Here is a 27,861-nt window from a genome sequence, read left to right as displayed (position 1 = left end):
AGGCTTCTTGTAATGTCATGAGAATGACTCCCTTCTATTGGTCTCTGCAATCTTCAGAAGCGTTAGTACAATGTCAGGGGGGTTATGCTTCTTCCCCTAATCTTCCTCAGTTCACAATGCCAGGGGGTATGCTCCTCTTCCCCTGGCCTTTCTTTCACAGCGCACCTAGTTCACTCCCCTGTCATGTACTGTGACTGTGAAGATGACTTGAGTTACACTTGATAGAAGGGTGCAGGTCCCACACCCATGAGATTTTCTCTTCTTTATGTCGCAGACATGGTTTACTATCCTGTCACATACTTTGACTTATGAAGATGGCTTTGGGGGCCGTTTGTTAATTGTTGTGGGTCCCAGATCTGTTCTTTGCGACCTCTCCATCCCCCAGTGTTCCCACTGACTGTCCTTGCTACCTGGACCTTTCCAGGCTTCTAACTGGCAACCCCCGGTTATCTGTGGGCTTCTCTTCCTCACTCAGGCTTCTAGCAGTCTCTCCATGAACCACGGCTTACTCGCTGCGTTCCTCTGCTCCTGGACAGTGCGCTTCTAGTTCTCTGTGCACACCAGCACTCCTCGTCAGCTGCTTGTCCTGCCCCCCGCTGCCTTCTCTGCTCAGACTACAGTGGAGTTACCGGGGACACCTCTGCCGGTAGCGAAGTCTCTCGGCCTCTGCCCTCCTGGCATTTCCCTTGCTTCGGCTGCGTTCAAAGTTCCCAGCTCCTCCAGGCAGGATCTGACAGATCATGAAGTCCTTCTTCCCTTTTTATCATCAGCGTGTACTTGTTTGTTTCACATTGTCTGGACCGCTCATGTTGGTTCCGCGGGCACTCCACATTGCTCCTCACCTCCTCCTTGTCTCGGTATTGATGTTATTTCTCAAGTGGGTTTCTTGCGTTCTTCTTCATCCCAGTTTTCTGTAGGTGATTCACAGAAGTGATCCCTGCTCTTCCATGTCCCATTACTTTCTAGGGAGGTCATGTCATCTACCCTACAAAGATACATGGAAGTGTGTGGAATCATGGGACTCTCTATGGGGTAGGAAGATGAGGGAGGTGGGCATATGTTTTGTGTATACCACGTACTTCCTGGACAGTCATCCCTAGTCCCATAGGGGATCCCTCCCCATGAGATCCGCCCACTGAGTACCACCCCAAGGGGGACTATCGGGTAGTCGCCTCGCCTCCCTGGTCTCATAGGAAAGGACCTCCCCTATGGGAGAAGGAGCGACATCCAAGGGTTCTCCCCAGCTCCCTTACCTTATGGTATACATGCGTTCTGGTTCTCTCGAACAAAAGCATGTTTATTTATTTATTTGGATTTTTATATCTTACCACACACAGCTAAAGTATGCCCCAGAGTCCCACGATCGAGGGGGTTAGGCTGGAGCGGGGCAAGAGTGGCAATAGGAAGGAGAAGGAGGGGTGTGCGGGAATAGGGAGGCGAAAGAGGAGGTAAACCACAACAGACAAGGGTTTGCACAGGTCAGTGTCCTGGCGACTGCATTCCCGTAACTGTAAAGGTAAGCATTTGAGCAAGTAAAAATAATTATACACATTAAGTAGTCCCCCCACAAAAAGAACAATAGTAGACCTGGCCTGATACACATATATAGCGGGCAGAATTTCTGGTTAGCGCAGTACAGCCAAGGACTAGACCGATCATTGGCCATGAAAGGATAACTTAGTACCGAGGGCAGTATTCAGGTCAATGGGGTGGAAGCCCATGTCACCCAGAGAGGGCTCTGTGCGTGAGTTTTTTTTTTAGGGCTTACCAGAGCTTTAGATGGGCCTGCTCTGAGCCACAAGTTCCAGACATGAGTGCTAAGTCTTTTGTTTCCTTTGTTGGTAAGGCACCTTTTTGACTCTGCCAGTTGATTTCTAGAGCTGGATTGCAGCGTTATATTCAGGGTGCGTTTCTTGAATAGCTTTGTCTTTCAAGCCTCATAGGTTCTGCCTCCATCTTGTTGCCCCTTTGACTTCGATCACATTATCTATTTCCCTGCTTAATTCATATTTAAAACTATCTTCATCATTGTGCGACAAAAAAGGACCAAACTAGGTTGGCTTACCTTGCTTTGCAGGATTTCTTTTTTCTACATCCTCTACTCCAAGGCACTGCGCTCTGCTCTATGGACAAATCAACGTGGTCTACTCAAGGCAACTTTCCTGCTCCAAAATTTCTTACACTTCATCACCCTCCTCCACACCATAATCTATCAGCCACGCGTAACATAGATGGATGGCTTCCTATCTGTTCGGGATTTGTTTTAATTTATCAACAGTTTTTATTCATAAATTCAAGGTCATGTTTAGAGAGTACTAATAGATACAGAAGGTAGGATACATTTTGTCAGATTACCTAGATAATAGTACTTTACTTTTCTGCGAAGGTTGAGAAGAAATAATACAGCTATTAAGCCTGTCAAGGCTGCAGCCTACTACTCAAACATGGCATGATTGATGAACCTACATTTAATTCATAGTTACTCTCAGTGATATTTGACATTTTGAACTTGAGTGTGATGTTGTGAGCTTTGTATGTGGTATAATGTGATGTCATGTGACCCAGAGTTATTCTTCTCTATTTCAGGGTCTCCCCCATATCCTGACCTATTGCCACCTGAGGTACTGCCACAACTGCGGGCGGGGTACAGAATGCAGAAACCGGAGCAGTGTAGCAAACATCTGTAAGTGTTGTGTCATTCAATTAGGAGACTGGCCTTTTGCTGGAGGCAGGATAGTAGGTATTCATTTAATTTCACTGAGGTTTTGCAGCACGCTAAATATCGAGCAGACCACTTGTAAGTGTGTATGAGCAACTACCAATGGCTAAATAACACAGTGGAATTATACATGACACAGCATTTGACTTACTGGATTCTACTTAGACAGAAATATTCTGGCTCGGGAGGATAGCTCAGGGGCAATGCGCTCGCCTTAGAAGCAATGGACGCGGAGCAATTCAGGTTCAATCCCGCGTTCACATTTTAATAATAATCAATTATTATTATAATTAAAACTATGCATTTCTAGTAGCCTCTCTTCTGTATGTTTGTTTATGAAAATGTGTCTTATGATGGATGTACAATGTTCCTGGTCCTGTTTCTATACCTTCACACACACTAGTCTAGCCACCATTCCCAATTTGTCATTTGATCATACATATTTCCTGACATGCTTTTATCTTCAAACAATGTATTTGCAGACACATTTTTCCGGTTTTTGACTACTCCAAGACAAACATTTGTGACAAGATATCCACTATTGAAGGAGTTCCCAAAGCTATGAAGGGCATGAAACATGTTTGGTTATATTGTAAATACATGTGAGAAAAACATGTGGAACTCTGTTTTAAGCAACATATGATTTCATCGACAAAATCTGTCAAAATTCTAGAAACTAGTTTTTATAGGATGAAATACAATACTGCGATGATTATTCAACTCTTGTCTTGGAATATTGCTAGACATGAAATTATGTTATAGAAAATTCGCAAAATGAATATACGTGGTTGCAAATGTATACGCATCGTTCAGCATAGTATAGAGAAATAGGATTCATCAAATAAAACATTGTGACTATGTAGGTGTGGTTGTAGAAACAGGTCCAGGGTGAATTGTATTTTGTTCATCAGGTTTTTAACTTGGCCAACGTACTTTTCAACGATAGTGATGCTGACGTGCCGGGTCCCACTGCAGGTTTAAGAAGTTGCAAAGGAGGTATTCATTCCTTCTTTGGTGACCTGTCCCGCTTTACCCACAACTGACATTGCTCTGGAGTGCCAAGAGATTGCGGGGGAGGAGGGGCTGGGCCGTCTAGGGTGTGTGTCAGCTGCCTGGGCAAACATGAGAAACAGAGAGCTGGAAGATGACATACATGCATCCTCCTCATACAGGCCCCTTTCAAAACCAATGCTTGATTCACAGGGCAGGGCCTCATTACACACAATCGGGGGCACACACTATCTGCAAGGGGAGTCATTTCTGAGAACCAGTTCAGTGATTGGGCCACATGAAGAGAAGATGGTGTTGGTCATTGTGTCTGGCAGGGAAAGGGGATGCTGATCCATGATGTGTGCTGCTGGTGTTATGCTTCCTGTTGTTTGTTTTGTCATTTAAAAGGTGCCTAGCCATTGCTACAATTTTGGAAGGATGTGATGCTATTCCTAACCTGATGCAGATTGAACATTTTGTTGCATCTTTAAGAAAGTTCAGTAGTTGTGTGTGATGTATCAGCAATAGTAATTTCACAGATTCTTCCTCCAGGTTGTGTTTTGATGGTGTGCCGGACCGACAAAGCATGTGGCACATGAAACAAGGTTGCAACCCCTGTTTGTAAGAAATCAGACGGTGGTTGGAATAAATGCTTGTAGGGATTAGGGGTTAATCGACAACAAAACTGGTAGTTCTTGCCTGGGAACGATCTAAAAAAGTGTCAGGAAGGACTTCCTTTCTAGTAAGGATAAAGGTCTCCTTCAGGTTCTCTACACTCAGGGCAATCTCAGGAGTGTTATCTGAATAGCGATTATCTCAGTTAGAGATATAAAGAAGAACGCACTAACCTGCACATCCAGCTGTAACCGGGAAGGGCAAAGGTACTGACTACTGCGAAGGCTTCCCTATAAGCCCAATCACTCCCCACCCGGATTGAACAACCAGGAGAAGGGAGGACTGTGCCCCCAGGGAAACCCTCTATGGGAAAAAAAACCTGCGCGGCACTGAAGACACGGGTTCTGGGCTGGATTCAATGTCCTGGAATCTTGCGGGAACTGTGTTGCTGAAGTATGAGTTCGGTGGGGAAGAGTTCTGTAGAAATGAGAAAGAGCTGATGAGAGAGGTAAAGGTCGGAAAGAGGAGAGTCCCACAGAAACCCTGCGCCTACTATATCTGCCTCAGATGTTCTAATGCAGACAAATTGCACTCTGTGTATCAAGGAACTCGGAAGGCTGAAGGGATGGAAGGAACACTCCTGGAAGGTACGGAAGAAGAGGATGGTTAGTAGAATAGTAGCAGGTAGCAGAATGGCGGGTCTAGGAAGAGAGAAGAGGAAAGGACCTGAAAGTAAGTACCATAGAATGAAAGCAATTGTACTAGATTCGGATAGAGGTCCGGAGATACACTGCAGGGGGTCTCGGCGGATGGAATCAAAGAATCCCTGAATTCTGGAAGATACAATGCTAAAGCACACAAGAGGAAAAAGAGTTAGCAATCGAACACAAGTCAGAGAGTAAAGATCCCTAGAAGGCGATCACTTACGAAGCGCCTGGGCTAAAGGAGTAGCGACGTGCGGAGGCAAAGCAATCGGTTCCTTATATCCGGTCACATGACCCGCTGGAGGCGTCTGAGAAGTACGTGAAACAACTAGGCCGGCACTCAAAGAATAGCAAGAAAGATACGCCACCATGCTGGGGGGATTCACAAATGCGGATCAGCACGTCCTGCCGCGATGCCACAGGGACCAACGTTTATAACAGGTTGTAACAAGGAGTAGATTGTCCAGTGGCTTCTTGCACACTACCAGTCACAGGAATATTGCACCCAGCCAGGTCAATTCAAAGTCACAAGAATGTAGCGCCTTGATGCTTCTTTGCCACAATTCACCTTCACAGGGATATAGCCCCACCTTGCTAATTGTACTCCAAACCAGGAGGATAGTGCCTGGCTCCTTTGTTCCTGTCCCAGGGATATGTTGTCCCAATCGCTTCCAGGTGATATAGAAACCCCTCACCATCAAGGGATATAGGGCTCCCCTCACTATCAATTGTTATAGCGCCCTTTCCACTAATAAGGGATATCATGCCCGTCTTACTAACAAGGAATATAGTATATTTCCCACTACAGAGGAATATTGGGCCAGACTCACCATTAAGGTATATGGGGCCCTTCTCACTGGCATGCAGGTTTTGTCTCTTCAGAATCTCCACATAGTTCCACTTTTTGCCTTTCTCAGCATCAACCTATTGGACAGCCTTACAGGTTGGCCCATGAGCCTCAGGACTTCAGATTCCATCAGTCTGTGTCTGCAGTCCCACTCTAGGCTCTGGAGTTGTGGTCCAGACATCTGCTCCCTGCTCCCTCTCCGACTACTCTGTTGACTCTTAAAGGACTGCTTCTGCCCTGTCTTTTACTTTCCATTGTTTACTGTAATTGGCTAATTGTCTTATTTGCCCCTGCTGCTGCTTGTCTGTGGCTTTCCAAACCTTCATAACGCCCATCAGCCATCTTGACTCTAGATGGAAGCCCCTCTCCGGTTTCCTTGCCGTGCGCTACTCTCCCACAGCTCTTTGTTGCCTTCTGCACCTCTATTTCTTGCGTCTATGTACATGCTGCGAACCTCACAGCTAGCATGATGCATCTGCAGGATCTCTGTCCACGGATCTAACCTCACTAATGGATACACTCTCACTACTGATCCTCTGCCAGTAAATAACAGCATACTGGGAATCATACTTCTTCAGACTTCCTACTGTTTCACTGCTGCATTGTGCTTTGGGAAGGGGGTATGATGTCGTTCAGCCTTCAGGACAGCGTTAACTAAGTGGCTTCTGTGCTGATTTGACCAGAGGGTCTAAATGGTGGAAGTGTTGTATGTTATATATTTCAAGATACACCACATTACAGAGTAAAGTATTTAGATTGGAAAACCTTCCTGGCAGGGTATGCCAATAGGCTTGGTGGTGAAGTCAATTTTAAGAGTAAGACTGACTACTTACTGGTATTTAACCCAGGAATAATTTTACATGAGACTGGGTCATTAGGGTAGCCATTGGTCTTCTTGACTGATGTTGGCCCATCTCTTTCCTTGGCTGGCTTGAACCGAATCCAATTCAAATTTGTTTTCTTTAAAAAAAAAAAACGTATTATGCGGGCGAGACCTCCCGTCCCTGCCACTTTCCCCTACCTTATCCTATTCCCTTTCTCCACCCCCATCTACTTACCTAACCAATTCGAAGAAAAATAAATTTGAAGATTTCTGATTAGGTGAAATTGGATTCAGTGAAACGCTATACTCCCGACAGCAACCACCTCTTCCTTAATCTACCCTCTTCCTCTCTCCGATGCCCGCCTGCTTATCCAAAATTGGAATGCAAGACTTATCCTTGGCCTCAAGCCCAGGGACTGTTTCTCTAAAGCCATAAAATCTCTCCACTGGCTCAAGGTTGCTGCAAGGATCAAATTCAAATCCCTCTGCATCATCCATAAGGCTGTCTGGTGCCAGGGACCACGCTATCTACAACTTGCTTGCACCTAATACTCTCCCTACAGGTCTTTATGTTCCTCCAGCTCCAACTCTCTGTGTGTCAAGCGCTTCTCTAAGCAGCGTGCCTGAGGCTGATCTCCTTCCTCGGCTGGCTCTCTCCTCTGGAACAGCCTCCCTCTCCCTCTCTTGAATCAGATCTCCTTAAATTCCGGAAGCGCCACAAAAATGTCCTCTTCGCCTCCTCCTTCCCCCTTTCCCTCCCGTGCTAAACCCCTCAGTCGCTGGGATTGATGGCCTTGGCCCTTATCTGTCTTTCTGGGTCCTGGCCTTCCTCCCAATCACCTCAACCCCTCTGACTCCCAGCACCTGCCCTTGGGCACCCACTGGCCTGTGTGCCCTCACAGGACTGTGCTATCGGCAGATGACCACTCTTTACTATATGACCTCTGCCAAGCACTTACCGGTTCCCGGCAACGTACTCCCTTGCTCTTCCTTCTGTGGGGAATTTTCTAGCACTTACCCACTCTTCCCATGTCCCTTCTCTCTCTCTGCACTTGCACGATACAAATGGTCACAAGGCCTAGTAGGACCACCTCTATCCTGTTCATTATTGTATTCTACTGCCTTTGCCCCATGCTCCCTTCCATGCCCTGTAAGTGCTTTGAAACACAATGTCTTGCTGTATAAGCACCTTACAAATGCACAATAAATCCAATAAAGAAATAAATTGGCTGATGGCAATACAGAAGATATGTTTTTTAGGATCTCCAGAATTTCGGGATCCCACGTTTGAGATCTAGGTGTGATGGAAGGGAGTTCCAGAGGTGTCATGATCACTGCTTCCAAAAGATCAGGACTTGCCCGACTCCCTTGGAAGCAGACCCATAACCCCGGTTCCGAGTGCCAGCCAGTCCCAATTGGGACCTTTTGGACCCTGTCCTGACGCCAGTGGCACCAGGCTCATAAAGATGCCCAGTCCCAGCGCTGGAAGCGCCGGGCTCATAATGCTTGGGTGGACTTACCTGCAGCAGACCATGCTGCTTACTTACCTGCCAGTTGAGCCCCTGATCCTCTTCTGTTTGGGACTACTTTTCCTGTTGGGTGGGGCAGGAGCCACTCCCTAGGTTCAGAACACTGGAACTCTTCTGGAAAGCAGGAACTCTTTTCTTACCTAGGCGTGGCTGTGGAAGGAGACACCTAAGCACTACAGGAGGATATTTAAACCACACCCGATGGATGAATCTTGCTTTGGGTTATTCTGCATTCTCTGCAGCAGAACGCTCATCGTGTCTTCTGCTTCTGATCCTGGGCCTAAGGAAACAAAGGCTTACCATCCTGGAATCCAGTCTTCAGCAGCACCTGTAAAGACAAAGAAAGAACAGGTTAGCACTACGGTCTTCAGTGGCAGCGCATCCCTTACCTGGTCCATCGGCTGTCACCAACGCCTCGCGCTGCATTCCGGCATCTGAAAGACAAAGGCTTACCTACTCTTCGCATGTTCCGGAGGTCTTCGCACTGCATTCCGGCATCTGAAAGACAAAAGCTTACCAGCTCTTCGCACTGCATTCCGGCATCTGAAAGACAAAAGCTTACCAGCTCTTCGCACGCTCCGGAGGCCTTCGGCGCTGCATCCCGCATCTGAAAGACAAAAGAAGGTGCGTTTAAAGTCATTGGGCAACTTTATTACTCATGTGCCATCACTCCTTCCCACGCCGAATCCAGTGGGTATTCCAGCACCCTTCAGCTTCTCTAAAGCTCCGAACTTGTACCTGCAAGATAAAAGGGACAGTTAGTGCGCATCGTGAAGCAGGCTACAAGCGCTTACCTACGTGCTTCCAGGCGCTTCTATTCCTCACGCGGGTTCGATCCTCAACTCTCATCAGCCCGCCATCCGCCATCGCCGGAACTCTGCAAAACAAGAGATATCATTACAAAAGACTTTTAAGACATTTGAAGCGCCCAGAACTTACCGTTCGTGCAGTTAACGACGGACAGCAGTCCTCTGAGGTCAAGAGGCCTGCACCCTTATCCAGTGAAGGAACTGGTTACGGCACCCTGCCCCGAGGCAGATGGAGAGCTCGACGTTCACTTACCTAAGGTGAGGGCGTTAACCTTTGGGGTTCTACAGGAGAAGAGAAAGGGAAGAGGAGAGAGGCACCCAATAACCCCAGTTCATTAATCCCATATTTTCTATCTACAGACATCTTACTCTTCGAGTCAGACATACAGTGCACAGAGGTCCAGCCCAAAGAGCCAACCGTGTGTTACACATCACCTTTGAAGATACGGCATTCACCCAGTCAAGACCGGCGCCTCTGCGGGAATCAGGTGAGCGTTACAAGAGGTTAGAGTTGTTAGAGTTGAGTCTTATATCCCTAGGTATCACGATGGCTGGCCTTGACGTTTGTACGCAAGTTGTGGGGAGCTGATCTCTTGATAGACTTCAGTTGAGTTATATGGCTGAAGGGTCATAGGCTGAAGATGAGCCCACCCATGACATCTTAGTTGACATTGCAGCTGATGTCATCCATGAAAGCACTGATGACATGACAAATTAAGTTTTCCAGGACGTTGCTGATATCGTCACATTTGACATTACCAATGGGTACACACACTAATACAAAAGGTTTATAAAAGAGTTTAATATGGTGTACAGTCAAGATTGTTTTGGAACAAACTGGAGACCACAGCATTGTGGTCCATGCATGATGGGAGAGCATGTGATAGGGATACTTTCTCTGCTTCAATGGTGGGATACCAGCGGCAAAACATTTGCTGTACTCATTATTCTTAGTGTAGTATCACCACACCACAAAATGCAAACTAGTTCGCTCTGAGTACAAATTTGCGGTATTAGAAACCAAGCATAATTATTTTGCATTAATATCTATTCAGCCTAAACTTTTACAAAAAAATATTTAACATTTGAAATGTTATGTCTAAGACCTCTTGGGACATTGGTCCTCATCATGAGTTGGGCAGTAGACCGTAAAAGTGGCAGTACCCGAATTACTTATGATATCCAGAAAACAAAGTAACTCTACTTTGTTAGGAAAGGCACTTCACAGTTGGCCCCATTTGGTTGCTGCTAATTTATCTGCTGTGAATTTCACATAAAAAGTCTTGGCCATAACTCAGTGATAAATTCAAAACAGGATGATTTATTACAGGAAATGTTTAATGCACATTCCTGAAATGTCCGTTAATATAATTTGTCTTTACAAATAGCACACTGGGTTCGCATCTCAGTTTGCCCGTAATACTCTAGTGCCAATGCATTTCGGATAGAACCTTCATCAGGGCGGTATTTAGGCAAAAATTGATGTCACATGACTGATATTTCATTCATATCTAGTAGATGTTCAACGCATTTAACACATTAAACCAATACATTTTAGTGAAATCAATGCAAAAACACATACCATTCCGTGAGCAAGCCACATCTGTTTACATAGGTAGATGAAATAAAACAAAATAGAAGTGTCAATTAGTTAATTGATAGTGTAATGTATACTATGTGTATCCGCAAAAGCTGAATTAGCATGTTCTACCTGAGTCATGCCAGTTTCTCGAAAATGTACTTCTGTACACAGATACATCTATAATATAAATAAAGACTTGTCACCCTTTTGCTGATGTTTAAAAGGAAAATGTGTAGTCAAATAGACACGGATAGTACTTACCGAGCAGCTAGTGCTCGCAGGACGTGTAAGCCGAATGAGCCGCTGCATTACGCGTTCACGGCAGGTTCGCTTTCTTTTTATGTGTTACCATGGAGACGGGGCGAGGCGTCTTGGTCCAGCAGGAGCACGTATGCCTCGCGCCCCACCCCCGGGAGCGAGCCCTGGGGCGGGGATGTCTCCGAGGAAACGGACGCTTGGGAGAAACGAATGTAGATGCTTTTAAGGAGAATGGAACACACTCTGTGTATGTCTAAAGAAAAGGAGGGGAGGGCCAGAGGCTACTCCTAATGCTCTTACAGTGAGGGATTTCAAATGTGTCATATCTTAAATAATTGGCGGTGTCACAGTAAGGTATGCTAGAGGTCCGGTAATGGCCTCAGGCTATCCTGTCGAGAGTGGAAGTAGAAAGTGGAAATACAAGTACTAATGATGCCTGGGATGTATAATTAATAAATGTGTACAACCGAAAATCCAAGAAAGCCAAAAACAGCCCACGAGGGTGAGCACTAATTTCTCCACAGAATGTGGATGGAAAGTAAAAAATGTGTTAACAAAACTTTTAGGTGTAACTCGCTTGTATCTAACAATGCAATCGAACAAGTCTTATAAAAAGCACAAGAAATTGATTTCTTCGTTGAGCCCCCTAGGAGTTAGGAAGCTCAGGCGATCAATCCAGAAGGATTCTCTTTGGTCCATCCTTTTTTGGAAATTCTTTTGGGTGTCTCTCTGTGCATTAAACATTTCCTGTAATAAATCATCCTGTTTTGAATTTATCACTGACTTATGGCCAAGACTTTTTATGCAAAATTCACAGCAGATAAATTAGCAGCAACCAAATGGGGCCAACTGTGAAGCGCCTTTCCTAACAAAGAAGAGTTACTTTGTTTTTTGGATATCATATGTTTGTACAGGTCCTTGTGCTATAGGACCATTTCGGACTGGCGACTCCAGGCAAAAGCATTCAAAATATTGGAATCAACTCAACTAATGTATTTTCAAATAGACTGAATCTATAAGTGGTGCCCCCTCTCCCTCTTCACATTTTCGATTTTCTTCTTAGCACAATAAGAGGTGGAGCACACAACCCTGAGTTTCTGTAATTAACAAATTGAGAACTCTTAGACTTAGATGGAGAAAAGATGTCATATACTGACATCGAAGCCCTGACTACAAACAGGGCAGTCACATTGGGCTTCTCATCTGAAGAAGCGGATGTCATATTGGGTCTAATAAAAGGCAGTGGCTTTGGAACTGGCAGTATTAAACGACAAGATCCTAAACAACAGATTAAACAATTGGAGTACTTTATTCGAAAAGAAATCAACCGGAAGCTACATGCAATAACGCTAGGGAGATACCATAAAAGCCAACGCATCCCAAGAGGGCTACGCATCCAATTACGACCGACATTATGTAAAGAGAGTAAAACTTTTGTGAAAAAATGGGAAGCTATACTTAACAAATGCTCTCTAGACCTCATATTGCTCACCATACAAGAGTTGGCAAAGGACATATCTGATCTTAACAAAGAAATCCAAGAAATTGAAGGAGCTTTGGTAACCGCATTGAACAGAGAGGAAGTGGATTCTATTCTCCAAGAAATAAATGAGAAATTGGCAGAATATAAAACAGAACTAGAATCTAAAAAAATCTGTAAATTCAAAAGAGATACTTACGACTATCTCAAAGATGAAGTCTATAACTGGATGGATAAGTACGGTCCCCCACTAAGGAAACCTAAGCCTGCAAATTCAAGTGAAACATCAAGCTCAGGGACAGATACGGAAAGAGAACCCCCAAATAGAGAAGAAGACAACGCAGCGAGTACCTCAGGAGCATCGAGGGTATCAGAAACACCACCGAGAGACAGACCGACTTCTTTTTTAGACAAAGGAAGAAGAGAACGAGACGGGGGAGGAGAAAGACAAAAAGGGAAACCCAATACGAGACTTCAACAAAAGAAAACATAGTAATGAACTTATCTACAAGAATACTGACTACCAAAGAAATAGAAACACTACAGAAAGGCTTAAGCTTCGTACCGACGTATGATAGTACACTATTTGAGTCTAAAATAGAACTCTACAAATTAATTCGAAAGATGAAGTTAAAAGTATTTTTTAGCGAACTGGATTATCAACAACCTACTGAAGAAGAAGAATTGAAAGAGTTCAGAAGTAAAAGTACCTTTGTTCCTCCTATAAGCATACCTTCAATAGAAATTTTCCAAAAACAAGTGACAAGGGATTTTGAGAAGCTAAGATTTAAAGGCCACTCAACACATAATATGAAACCCCATGAACTGAAATTGATACAGGATTTATATGGAGATCCTTCCATCACAATAAGGGCTGCGGACAAAGGAGGTGGTCTGGTATTGCTTAACACTACGGAATACGAAGAAGAATGCGAGAGACAATTGAGTGATATTAATACTTATGCTAGATTAACACAGGATCCAACACCAGAGATACGAGAGAATTTGAAGACATTGCTAGATAAAGCGGAAGAATTAGAGTGGATTAACCACCACACAAAGAAATTTCTGACGAATTTACATCCCAGAATACCACACTTCTACACCCTTCCGAAGGTGCATAAAGATCCAATTAAACCCCCTGGGAAACCCATCGTAGCAGGGATGGGCAGCATATTGGAACCCCTTGGCAAATATGTGGACTTTTTCTTACAACCACTCATCCAAACAACCAACACATATATCAAGGACTCGACTAATTTCTTACAACTTTTGAATTCAACACCATTTGATTGCAATAACATATGTTTCACCATCGACGTCAAGAGTCCCTATACATCGATCCCCCACGATCTAGGCAGTGAGGCTGTAGAATGGATACTTCTCAATGCAGAAGAAATACCAGCACAAAAATAATTCATAATGGTACTCCTCGAATTTATAAGCAACAACTCATACTTTCGATATAAAGATCAATACTATCTTCAAGTAGCTGGCACTGCCATGGGAGCAACCATGGCTCCCTCTTATGCAAACTCCTTCATGCATACATTTGAATCAGAATACATATTACAGAATGAGCAATGGAATCCTAAATTGTGCCTATGGATTAGGTACATTGACGACATATTTGGAGTATGTAAAGACACAGAGGAAGAACTACTGAATTTCTTCACATATTTGAACAGAAAAGATGCCAGAATCCAATTTACATATGAATACTCACAAGCAAATATCCATTTTTTGGATGTAGACATTAAGATCACCAATATGGGATATCAAACCACCATCTTTCGCAAACCGACAGACCGCAACAATCTGTTACAACGACTCAGCTTCCATCAACAGAGTCTCATCAAAAATCTTCAATATAGCCAGATGCTCAGGGTGAAAAGATTGGTAAGTGACCCAGAGGATTACAAAATTGCCATCAAGGAAATGGGGAAGAAGTTTTTGGATAGAGGGTATTCAGAGGAAGAAGTTAACACAGCACAATCACGTGTAGCTACCCAGAGCAGAGAAGACCTACTGAAAATAAAGATCAAACAAGATGAAGTCCCACCTCTTGTCTTTGTGTCCAAATACTCACGACAGAGTAATCGCATCAAGTACATTATTAAAAAGCATTGGAACACATTATTGTGTGATCAACGAGTAGAACATCTGTTCAAAGAAGTTCCCACATTCGCCTATCAGCGAAGTCAGAACCTTAAAGACAGGCTAGTCCAAACCAAACCAGCACTCAAGAAGAGAACTACAGAAAGGATCGGGACATTCCCTTGTTTGAATTGCAGCAACTGCAGTTACGTCATGAAAGGCGAAACAGTGAAGCACCCGCACACGGGGGAGACAATCAGACTAAAAAGTTTTGCTACATGTGATTCAAACAACGTAATTTATGCTATCAAATGTCCATGCGGACTGTACTATGTGGGTCAGACCCTGAGGGTAGCTAAAACAAGATGGAATGAACATAGGTCATGTATAAGGAACCACAATCCAAATTCAGCTGTGGCAAGACATTGGGATGAGAGGAAACATAACTTGGCTCAAATCCAATTTGTGATTTTGGAAGTGGTATTTAAGAGAGACACCCACGAGAATTTCCAAAAAAGGATGGACTAAAGAGAATCCTTCTGGATTGATCGCCTGAGCTCCCTAACTCCTAGGGGGCTCAACGAAGAAATCAATTTCTTGTGCTTTTTATAAGACTTGTTCGATTGCATTGTTAGATACAAGCGAGTTACACCTAAAAGTTTTGTTAACACATTTTTTACTTTCCATCCACATTCTGTGGAGAAATTAGTGCTCACCCTCGTGGGCTGTTTTTGGCTTTCTTGGATTTTCTATTGTACACATTTATTAATTATACATGCCAGGCATCATTAGTACTTGTATTTCCACTTTCTACCTCCACTCTCGACAGGATAGCCTGAGCCCATTACCGGACCTCTAGCATACCTTACTGTGACACCGCCAATTATTTAAGATATGACACATTTGATATCCCTCACTGTAAGAGCATTAGGAGTAGCCTCTGGCCCTCCCCTCCTTTTCTTTAGACATACACGGAGTGTGTTCCATTCTCCTTACAAGCATCTACATTCGTTTCTCTAAGTAAATTGCATATATACGCACGAGCACCTTCTTTACACGAACATGCGCTTTCAAAGCGTCTGTTTCCTTGGAGACATCCCCGCCCCAGGGCTCGCTCCCGGGGGTGGGGCGCGAGGCGTACGTGCTCCTGCTGGACCACGACGCCTCGCCCCGTCTCCATGGTAACACATAAAAAGAAAGCGAACCTGCCGTGAACGCGTAATGCAGCGGCTCATTCGGCTTACACGTCCTGCGAGCACTAGCTGCCGGTAAGTACTATCCGTGTCTATTTGACTACACGTTTTCCTTTTAAACATCAGCAAAAGGGTGACAAGTCTTTATTTATATTATAGATGTATCTGTGTACAGAAGTACATTTTCGAGAAACTGGCATGACTCAGGTAGGACATGCTAATTCAGCTTTTGCGGATACACATAGTATACATTACACTATCAATTAACTAATTGACACTTCTATTTTGTTTTTTTTCATCTACCTATGTAAACGGATGTGGCTTGCTCACGGAATGGTATGTGTTTTTGCATTGATTTCACTAAAATCTATTGGTTTAATGTGTTAAATGCGTTGAACATCTACTAGATATGAATGAAATATCAGTCATGTGACATCAATTTTTGCCTAAATACCGCCCTGATGAAGGTTCTATCCGAAATGCATTGGCACTAGAATATTACGGGCAAACTGAGATGCGAACCCAGTGTGCGATTTGTAAAGACAAATTATATTAACGGACATTTCAGGAATGTGCATTAAACATTTCCTGTAATAAATCATCCTGTTTTGAATTTATCACTGACTTATGGCCAAGACATTTCATGCAAAATTCACAGCAGATAAATTAGCAGCAACCAAATGGGGCCAACTGTGAAGCGCCTTTCCTAACAAAGTAGAGTTACTTTGTTTTCTGGATATCATATGTTTGTACAGGTCCTTGTGCTATAGGACCATTTCGGACTGGCAGCTCCAGGCAAAAGCATTCAAAATATTGGAACCAACTCAACTAATGTATTTTCAAATAGACTGAATCTATAAGTGGTGCCCCCTCTCCCTCTTCACAGTACCCGAATTACTACCACTTTGACCACATGGCTGAATAAGGAGTTGGTGCTAATTACGCCGCCGGCATTAGCCCCAGTGGAATTACCGACGCCAACATCTGGCAGAGTTAGCCCTGTCGCTAATACAGCCGATGGAGTTACTGTTAAGAGTAAAAATGATATTTCTGACGTTCCACCGAAAATGGGAAGTAATTACGCCGAAAACACGGTGCATTACCTCCACCTAAAAGGTGGAACTAATTGCATACAGGTGATGGAACACAGGTCCCAGGTGCACTCAATCTACTCTAAAACACTACAAAAGCCCTGCATCTGACCCAAACACACTTTCCAATATCATGCCGCGATTAGCTGTCGCGAACTGGAACATGCAGCTCCTTCTGCTCCAGATTAGGCTACAGAGTCTACAACAGCAGCACAGGGCACAGGGCAAAATGCACAGAGAGAAGGATGAGGATCCACCATGCAAGGCGAGGGCACATTCCCTGGGTCAGGCCCTCACCCTGGACTTTAACGGACATCCAGCTGATTACTGGTTACTGACTGAACAGGGAGACCATTGTAGAGCTGCTCTCCCTGATCCATGACGACATACAGAGCGGGATTAACATCAGAACTGCCTAACCCCTGACGCTGAAACTTGTGTCTGTTCTATATTTCCTTGCAACTGGCACCTACCAGTGCACAGTGGGCATGCCGCATGGCATGTCGCAGCCCAAATTTTCATACGTGCTTGTGCAGGTGCTCGAAGCACTCCGGCACCATGCCTCTCGCCACATCTCCATGCCCCCACCTTGGTACAGGTTAAACCCATGAAAGAAAGTTTATATGCAGCAGCCCACCTGCCCAACATAATTGGTGCTCTGGACTGCATCCATATGGCATTGGTCGTTCCCCAGGAATCTGAAGAGGTATACTGCAACAAGAAGAAGTATCTCTCCATGAATGTCCAGGTCACCTGCGATGCTGACCTCATGATCACATACTGCGGTTCCCGCTTCCGTGGTTCCACACACAATGCTATGGTCCTGGAGAATAGCACACTGCCTGCATACACAGAGAGCCCACGAGGCCAACCGACATGATATTGGATGAGTACAAGTGCCATTACCAAACCAATCTTGCAGCACCAGTGAAATACTATGTGAAAGGGGGGGCATTACCACAAATTAACAATACATGCCCTCTCAAGGCCCTGTACATGCAGGACCTGCCCTCTCACCCCGTACATGAGAGCCGCCAACCCACTGGACCTGGACATGCAGGGCAATGCACTAGTATGTCAGCAATGCATATTGCCTCAACATGCAAGCAATAAACACACAGAGGACTGCAGGAACCACTATGCAATTGAACACATATCTACACATCGAATTTCACAGTTCAACACTGCACAAAGACAATGGAACACTGGCAGAAAGTAAAGCCATGTACTCTGGTAACCATGGAGGTATGTGAAGCCATAATGGAAGGAACTCAGACAGCGCAAACCTGCACAAGGACAACTAATCACTCATCAGGGCACATGCATGATAGCAACGCATAGGCCCAACACAGGAAACATGCATTCCGCCATGCCAATCACAGACTATGAAAGCAACAAGTGCTGGCTGTGAGTTGTGTGCATGATGTAACACAATGCATATGTTCCCCCAAAGTTAATGACGGTGCATTAAATTACTGTGATGGTAAATCATGTTGTACGGAAATTCAGGAAAATGCATGCACAGTGTCCATCAACATGCCTTTAGAACAGGCAACACATCCACAATGCACTGTGATTGGCACCTGTGACCTTTGGCCTTGCAGTTAACTCTGGATACCCCCAGCAACCATGGCTAATGACACATGTGTGCAATCCACGTACGCCATAGGAGGTGGCCTACAATGAGGCACTCTTCAGGATCTGGCTTTGCATAAAGCATACCTTTGGCCTGCTGAAGGGTCATTTTCAGGGTCTACACTGGACCGGAGGGCCTTTGATGTACAGGCCAGAGAAGGTTGGATGAATATGTCTTGCCTTTGCCATGCTGCACAACATCTGCCTCAGACGATATTTGTCCCATGCCCCCTGATGAGGACATGTCACCCCCAGAAGACAACGACTCACTATCTGCAGGTGCAGTGCTGCCACACAGTGAGCAGGAGGAGGAAATGGATGATCATCTTGTGCGGCGAGAACTCATTGGCAATTATTTCTGAACACATTGATAATCACAAGCTGCTCACCTTTGTACATAGCCACGTTATGGATACATCACATTCATGCAATAAGGAATGTCCTAGCATTGCTTTAACCAAACTAGTATTTAATACTTAAGTGTGAAAAAAGACATAGCCAACACCCCTCCCAGGCCTCCTCCTCCCTCCGCAAGACACCATCCCAACCCCCCTGCCCACACACCTCCCCCTCCCCAACACAACATACCCAAAACCCCCGAAACACCCACCTTCCATCCAGAAAACCCTCACCACCCACCTCTCCCTCCCCAACACCTCTGCCCACCCACCTTCCCCTCTCCAACAGACCACCCACCACACCATGCCCTCCCACCTCCCTTGTGCCTATGCATAGAGTGCCATGACATATAACTTCAGTGGCCTCTTGCCTTGCCAGCCTGCTCAGGCACTGTTGGGGTCAGATGACACAAGAAGAGGCACATTGGGGTGCTGGGCATAGATCCTTCTGTGGGGGTGATGGAGGTGGAGGGCTCAGAATCCTGACCCGGATGTGCTTTAGTATGAAGAGCATGCAGGAATGCAGAGACTAGGCAAAGGGCTACTTGCCCTCAATGTACTCCCTCATCCTCTGCCCAATAGTGGTTATGGCAGCGGTGAACTGGTTGAGCTGGTCCAGGGACTGGGAATCCTCCTTGATGATCTCTACATACTTTCCTTGATTGCCTGCAGATGCTACACCTGCTGCACAGCAAGGTGTTCGATTGACACCTAGTGCTGCTTAATGGCATCCAGCCTCACCGATATCACTGCCAATGTTTACTTTGGCACTGACTGTGGGATTTGGAGAGGGCCAGGCATAAAGCCTGTATATTCCTCCTCCTCCTCATCTGGAAAGCCATCGCTTCCTGTGTCTACCCCAGCATAGCACTGGCGATGCCTGCTTGACACCGGTGAGGAGAGGGTATCAGAGGTACAGATGGGTGGGCGCAAGTGTGTGGAAGGCACCATATTGACCCTTGGGGGTCTCCACAGGGGCCGGCTGCAATTTTGCAGTTGCAGCATCTTCATCAGCATGTGCTGTACCAACTGTGCCATCTGCATGGCTGACCCCACTGGGCACTGATGTGGGGACAGTGGGTGTGTCCACACCTAGCATGGCTAACACTGTGCTGGTGTCCTGTGGACTTGAGGCCTCCTCCTGCTCTTCCTCCTGCTGCTCCCTCGTTCAGCCTTTGCCTGGGTGGAGGTGCATGGACTGCCAGGAGTGGAGATCTCCTGTGCAGTGGAGGGCCCTGCCACTTCAGCCTCAGTCGACTGGGCACCTGTTGGGTGGATAATGACATGCAGTCTGTCATCAGTGGGCTAGCAAAACAATCATGCAACATGGACTTTGTTCTTCCTACACACTTTTTTTATGATTGCCATGGTTGGTTACAGGCCAACATGTACAGCTAATGCTAGGTGGGAGTAGTGTCTGTGGAGGGTGTTCACAGCGCATGCATGTGCACGTGGCCGGCTAGCCTGCCAATATTGATTGTTGTGGTGGTGTAGGGGGTTCACTTGGCATGGGTGCTTCTCATGGTTCCATGCCTTCACATGCACATTTCCCATACAGTGCATGTGCATTAAAACAGTATCCCACCTTCCCTGGCACATGCATCTAGTCACTGTGCCTTTCTACTAATTGCCATGTGGTTGCCCATTCCGCAGCCTATTGTGCTTATCTATGCTGGGGATGCATGCCTTTGGCCACTGCATTTACATGGGAGTGGGGACTGATAGATTCTGCGCTGCCAATACCCTCTATCCCTTCCATGTGGAGGATGGAGCTGGCCTTCTCGCCCAATGGAGTCAGGGCGAGGGGTTTCACTGTGCCACCTCCTGTGGCTGAGCACTCTCTCGTGTGCCTGGTGATGAGGCTACAGATCGTGGCCTTGAGGTAATTCCACCGCTTACGGCTGTCATCACTGTCCCATGAGAGAATGCCCACTGCCACCACATTGTCCCTCACTGTGGCCCAGATGGCAACTTTCTTCTGGCCAGAAGTCCTACCCTGTCTGCTCCCATAAATCTCCTTAGCATGGCAGATAACCTCATCTATTTATTTATTTATTCACATTTGTAGAGCGCACAGCAGCCCTTGGGCATTGTGGCGCTTGTTACATGAGGTTCGTGCTTAGTTACAGAGAGAAAACATAAGGAAATGCAAATAGTTGCAGAATCATAGAGTAGACAGTCTAGAGGGGAAGGCATGGAGAGCAAGAGGTTTAGCTGAAGAGGGTGGTTTTCAGAGTTTTTCTGAAAACTGAGAAGGATGGTTCAGCTCTAAGAGTGTTAGGGAGGGCATTCCATAGTTTGGGTGCGATGTGGGGGAAGCCAATGCCTCCTGCTTTGGTTCTTTTTATGGTCGGAATGCTGAGTTTGTTGGAATGAGAGGCTCTTTTCGGGCGAGAGGATACATCTAGTACAATAGTGTCAGAGAGGTAGGGCGGAGCATTGATTAAGAGACACTTGTGTGTGAGTCTGAGTGTTTGGAACGTGATCCTGTCTTTCACGGGGAGCCATTGTGTGTCACGTTGTGCTTGAGAGATATGGTCCCTTTTAGGTATGTTTAGAGCAGCTCTAAGAGCGTTTTTCTGGATCACCTGGAGGCGGTTTAGGTTCTTAGAAGAGGTTCCTGCAAGGAGGACGTTGCAGTAATCTAGTTTTGCTCCGAGAGTGGTTCTAGAGATAGCTAGGCAGTTTTGATTGGACAGATAGGGTTTAAACACAATGATGAGTTTTGTAGTGTGGGCAGAGGGTGAGGCAATGGTGCTAACCAACCAGCTAAATCTACCAGCACCTGGGGTTCTGCTTTAGTGAACTTATGTTTTCACAGTCTCATCTCTGGCACCTTAGGCTTCACCTTGTCCAGTGACATGATTGTGCCAAGTATGGTCTCCCAATGGCAACAGGAAATGTGAGATTCAGGAGTGGATTGTACTTTTCAAGATGGCCACAGTGCTTTACATTCCGGCAATGATGCTATTTCTGCCAGTGGTATTTCCGCCAACTGTAATTCCGCTAGATGTAAATATGCCAGTTGGATTACCGCTGAATGTACCGGTGGTAACGGTAATTCTTCCAATTACGAGCGGAATTACCATCAGAAACTCATTTGTGGCTGTAATTCCGCCTGACGTAATTACTGATTGCGCCAGTGGTGTGTATGCACTCCCACCGAGTTGTAGTACGTTAGTAATTCCACCAGACACCACAGCGGTAATGGTAAATCCACCTCGGTGGAATTACCGCTGTAATTCCGCCCAACTCATGATGAGGCCAGAAGAATGGTAAAATACCATATAATCTTATTTCAGGGAAAAATAATCAATATTCAATCTGAGTTTACTCATTCTACCACATTCGTGGGTCAGGCTGTTTATCTACCTACAATCCCTACCCTATTTGCTCAAGACATTGTTCATCCTTACCCACAAGGGCCTAGTTTCGGCTTTTCTAAAGTTCCCCACCAGGTGGCTATATTCATTCTAACTATTCGTAAACCCACATGCTCAGTGAGACACAGGACCAGCTTAATGTGACTGAGTCAGTTGCATACCGCTCGGACGCTTTTATGTCCATTACCGAGACTTAAACTCGTGGAGTGACCTCCTGTTGATGTGTTGTGCCGGCAGTATCTGCATTCAGCACTACGAATTGCAAGACCCGTCTAATGACTAAGGCGTGACTGCCTACATGGAGATGTACATCTACTAATACTGGTCCCTTTCTTGGAGTACAGCCACAAGGGAACTGCCCCCTTCTCCTGAGTCTAATCTTGAACAGAAGACACACTTAGTTACAGGTTAAGAGCTGCTTGGCAGCCCTCCGCAACCTACACTGTTTGATGTTGTGAGCCCCCACAAGCACCACACAAGGTTGCACATGCACACTATATCATTCTTCTTATGAAGCAATTGGATTTTTAATTGGGATTTTTGTGACTATGACAACCCTCCTGATGAATGTTCTCTGAATAACTCCCTAAGAACATAAACATGTCGAGACAATTTCCTGGATTTATGCAGGGAAACAACAACTTGTGTTATCTAGTAGGGACCAGAAACTGATACAGTATCAGCTATATGTTGAATGTATTGTTCACTTTATGTTCACCAACCATTTGATTGTTATTGACGAAATCCTATGTTTTTTATGTGATGATCAAGATTGATCCTTTTTGTATTGTACTTAACAGTTTTTGTGATGATTGTTATTAATTGTGTGTTTTATTAATTCTTAATGTGTATCAAATTAAAGTTTATTTACAGTGTTTTTAGGAACTTACCCAGGTGTGCAACCTGTCTTTGAGCTCTGTCTCATATATAATTTGATCTATTTACTTGTGCTAACATCTTAAATCCGGTAATTACAGCACTCATATTTTCATCCTTAAATAGGGCCATGGTCGATTGCACTTATTTATATATTTATATACAGGAGGTACAATGCTCTTTTGATCACAAAAGAACGTACAATAGATATGAAATCAGATTTGACAGGAAGCAGTGAGCTTCTTACAATGGAGTGATTTTGAGGGACATTTTAACCAGGTTGTGGAGGGGAGTAAATTGAACAGTCACCAGGGACGATTTATAAGTGGACATACTTAGATTAAGGACAACAAACATTGGAAATGTTTAAGTGCAGGTAGGCCGTAAGACCAGCTGTGCTTAGGATTTGACCATGATGGGTAATGTGCTAGAGTGGAGGCAGAGGAAGTGAGGGACAGAAGCAGGTTAGAGGCTAGGGAAATATGTTAGCTAGAAGGCAGGTGAGAGGCAGGTTATGAGGGTAAATCGGAGGGAAGGAGGTAGTCTTTTAGTTTGGTTTTGAACAAATCCATGTGGACTGCTTCTCGGATGTCTGGGGGAAGAGAGTTCCATGCAAGCAGAGCAAGAAGAGAGAAAGAGCGTAAGTGAGAGGGAGCACAGGGAGGGCATGGAGCCACAATGGTAGAGCGGAGATTACAAGAAGGCTTGTATAGTTGGATAGAGGAGGATAGATACAGTGATGCCTTACCATGGATAGATTTGTGAGCCAGAAGAAGAAATTTAAATGGGCACTTCACATCTTTATTGAAGAATTATAACCTTGATCCTACATTACGCTCCATTTATCATCCCATCACAAAAGTGCCATTTCTGTTGAAGGTTGTGGCTACTAACCAACTGAGTAAATTTGTAGAGTAGCGCAATCTATTTGGAGATTGCTAGTTAGGTTCTAGGCCCGCTAGAAGTAATGAAATGGCACGCGTGGCTAGGAAAGATTCACTTCTCAGTATTGTTGATAGTGGGGAGCTGGGTCTTCTAATGCTGCTGAATTTATCTTCAACTTGTGATACTTTGGTGCACAACATCTGTATTGAAGATGTAGCCTATATTTTCTTCTGAAATCAATCAACCAATTGGGGCATTTGTAGAGCGCAATGTCACCAACGGGCTCATGTCTCTATAGAGATGCACAGAAAGGAGAGAACATACTTAGGCAAATAGATGGGTTTTAAGACTATGCTTAAATAGACCAAAGTCTTGTAACTGACAAATCCATACTGGGAGTGCATTCCAGAGTTTATGGCCCAAAACGGAAAAGGGCCGGCCTCCCAGTCTCTCCTGACGATAGGTGGCTATTTTAAGAAGTACCGCACCTGTTGAGCGGCGTTTGCACCCTGGACAGTATAATTGAAACTTCTCCTGCAGGGATAGACCCATTGCCCATTCACTGCCCGATGAGTGATACAAAAGGCCTTGGAAATTGATGCAAGCAGGTACAGGTAGCCAGTTTAGTTCCTGCTGTGTTTTATGGAAACGTGATGACCAAAGGGAATACCCTTAACCAAATGCACGGCTGAGTTCTGCAGCACCTGTAGGCGATGCAGAAGATACGCTGGTTGACAAAGGAGAGTCACATTGCTTTAATCAAGGCTACAATACAGGCAAGCTGCTTCCACTTGCGCATGAAGATCGATTGGAATAAAAGTAAGGACTTTCCTAAATTGCTTTAACTTAAGAAAGCCCATCCCACCCAAGTTTTTAGCCACCTCTGCTGGGACGGGAAGAGAGCCAAGTGATGATGGCCAGAAGTCAGAGGTCCAGCTATCCGAAGAGGCAACAAGGCCGATAATCAGAACCTCAGTCTTCTCGCCATTAAGCTTTAGCCAATTGGCTCCCTTCCAGACCCCAATTGGCTCAAGAGAAGATCTCAGCTGGACAGCAGCGCCATCCAGATCCAAATCCAGCCTAAACAGGATTTCAGTATCATCCGCATATGAGAAAAAGTTTAACCCAAGAGAGCAGATGAGAACTGTCAATGGCTGTATATATATATATATGTTGAAGAGCAGACGGGAGAGGGTAGAGCCCTGCATTACTCCACAAGTCACCGCTTTAGGGGATGATCTGAAGGAGGCAAGGGAGACCAATTGCGAATGAGATGACAAAAAAGTGCAATACCAATCCAGGACTAACCCAGAGACTCTGAAATTCAACAGCCTCGATAAAAGAAGAGCATGATCCATCTGTCAAAGGCAGCAAGACAGGTCCAACAAAATAAGACCTGCTATACCACCCCGATTCTTACTCATCGTTAGATCATCAAGCACTGAGACTAAAATGCATTCTGTCCCCATTAAGGGGCAAAAACCCATTTTACAGGGAATCAAAACAGGACCCTATAAATCATAAGAAGAAATTGTCAAGTGGGATTATCCACAGGGTTCCTGCCTGCCGCAATTTCTTTTGAATATTTATCTAAAGCTACTTCACAATAGTCTTCTTGAATTTTACATTACATTCCAAAACTTTTCAGATGACACCCAGCTAATTTTTTATCTCGCTAAGGATCAGCCAGCATTACAAGAATTCATGGCAACTTCTTCGATGAAATAGAAAGATGGATGGCTAACAGGTGTCATGATCTCTGCTTCCAAAAGGTCAGGGTTTTCCCAACTCCCTTGGAAGCAGATCCATAACCCAGGTTCCGAGTGCCAACCAGTCCCAATTGGGACCTTTTGGACCCAGTCCTGGCGCCAGTGGCACCAGGCTCATAAATATGCCCAGTCCCAGCGCTGGAAGCGCCGGGCTCATAATGCTTGGGTGGACTTACCTGCAGCAGACCATGCTGCTTACTTGCCTGCCAGTTGAGCCTCTGATCCTCTTCTGTTTGGAACTACTTTTCCTGTTGGGTGGGGCTGGAGCCACTCCCTAGATTCAGAACACTGGAACTCTTCTGGAAGGCAGGAACTCTTTTCTTACCAGGAACTCTTTTCTTACTTAGGCGTGGCTGTGGAAGGAGATACCTAAGCACTACAGGAGGCTATTTAAACCACACCCGGTGGATGAATCTTGCTTTGCGTTATTCTGCACCCTCTGCAGCAGAACGCTCATCGTGTCTTCTGCATCCGGTCCTGGGCCTAAGGAAAAAGGCTTACCATCCTGAATCCAGTCTTCAGCAACACCTATAAAGACAAGAAAGAACAGGTTAGCATTCCGGCATCTGAAAGGCAAAGGCTTACCTACTCTTCGTGCGCTCCGGAGGTCTTCACACTGCATTCCGGCATCTGAAAGACAAAAGCTTACCAACTCTTCGCACGCTCCGGAGGCCGTCGGCGCTGCATCCCGCATCTGAAAGACAAAACAAGGTGCGTTTAAAGACATTGGGGAACTTTAATACTCACGTGCCATTACTCCTTTCCACATCTAACCCAGTGGGTATCCCGGCACCCTGCAGCCGCTCCGAACTTGTACCTGCAAAATAAAAAGACAGTTAGAGCGCATCGTGAAGCTGGCAACAAGCGCTTACTTACATGCTTCCAGGCGCTTCTATTCATCACACGGGCTCCATCTTCAACTCACTTCAGCCCGTCATCCGCCATCGCCGGAACCCTGCAAAACAAGAGACATCATTATTAAAGACTTTAAAGACATTTGAGTTACTCGAAACTTACCGTTCGTGCAGTAAACGACGGACAGCAGTCCTCTGAAGTCAAGAGGCCTGCGCTACCTATCCAGTGAAGAAACTGGTTACAGCACCCTGCCCCGAGGCAGATGGAGAGCTCGGCATTCACTTACCTAAGGTGAGAGCGTTAACCTGTGGGGGTCTACAGGAGAGGAGAAGAGGAAAGAGATAGGGACACCCCAATAACCCCAGTTCATTAACCCCGTATTTTCTATCTGCAGACATCTTACTCTGCACGTCAGGCATACAGGGCACAGAGGTCCAGCCCAAAGAGCCAACCGGGTGCTGCACATCACCTTTGAAGATACGGTAGTCGCCCAGTCAAGACCGGCGCCTCTGCGAGAATCAGGTGAGCGTTACAACAGGTTGCATAACTGCACAAAATGATCGACACATGGCAGTCTGAGAAGAAGTTGTGCCCTGAATAGACTTGGAGGTCCAAATATGGCGTTCCAGCATGTCATACACACCAAGTGTGTTACATCGCGTATGGATGGATGTCTTTGATTTAGGTATCTCTGAGAAAGAATGCAACTGGTTCATGGACAGATATAAAATAATTTATCTCAGATATGTGTTTTGCTACAAAGCGCACAGTAAGAAAAAACTGGAGAGAGGCACCTCTACGGTGGAAAGGGCGGCAAGTCAACGAGAAACAGTTGCATTTGAAACAAGACTAGAACTTACTGATAACGAATGCAAGATCCACCAAGAGATGAGAGAATTGACAGAGCAGGGCTGGTGCATTAAAGGTGGTGTTCTACACACTTGAGTAGTCACACATTTAGGAAGAATGGAGAGTGACCAGTTGCTAAGTGTTTTGTCCTGCTTATCTGTGCACATTGTTATATGTGGGGGGTCCCATGATGGGCACAATAGGGAAACATGGGCCTTTTCGGTAAGTGGGAGAAAATTAAAAGATAAACACTGTGAAATGGAATAAAGAAGAGAGCTTACAATCCATCCTTTAATGATGTTGTGTGTCTTTACACTTGCTTGTGCTTGCTACAGTGGAACATAACAATATTGATGACAGGGTTGCTCCGCAACCGCACTCCCTAATCATACGAGGCTTCGTTGATTCCTTTGATCACGGCCACATCTGCTGGCTCGCCATTCTGCCCTGGCATCTGGTGAGACCCTAGACCAA

At 45.3% G+C, this 27,861-nt stretch overlaps 1 protein-coding gene across 1 annotated transcript in view; it reads left to right on the top strand.

Annotated features, from left to right (window-relative positions):
• The window catches only part of LOC138472587 (tyrosine-protein kinase STYK1-like), a 567,235-nt gene that overhangs the window by 483,558 nt on the left and 55,816 nt on the right, over positions 1–27,861 (top strand). Inside the window, exon 9 of the mRNA XM_069610834.1 lies at positions 2,587–2,683. Within this exon, the coding sequence (XP_069466935.1) occupies positions 2,587–2,683 (97 nt within the window). The remainder of the gene's footprint in view (positions 1–2,586; positions 2,684–27,861) is intronic.

This window comes from Ambystoma mexicanum, chromosome 8, assembly GCF_040938575.1.
Source record: "Ambystoma mexicanum isolate Mex_15411 chromosome 8, UKY_AmexF1_1, whole genome shotgun sequence".
Taxonomy (NCBI): Eukaryota; Metazoa; Chordata; class Amphibia; order Caudata; family Ambystomatidae; genus Ambystoma; species Ambystoma mexicanum.
This window is presented reverse-complemented; position numbering and strand designations above follow the sequence as displayed.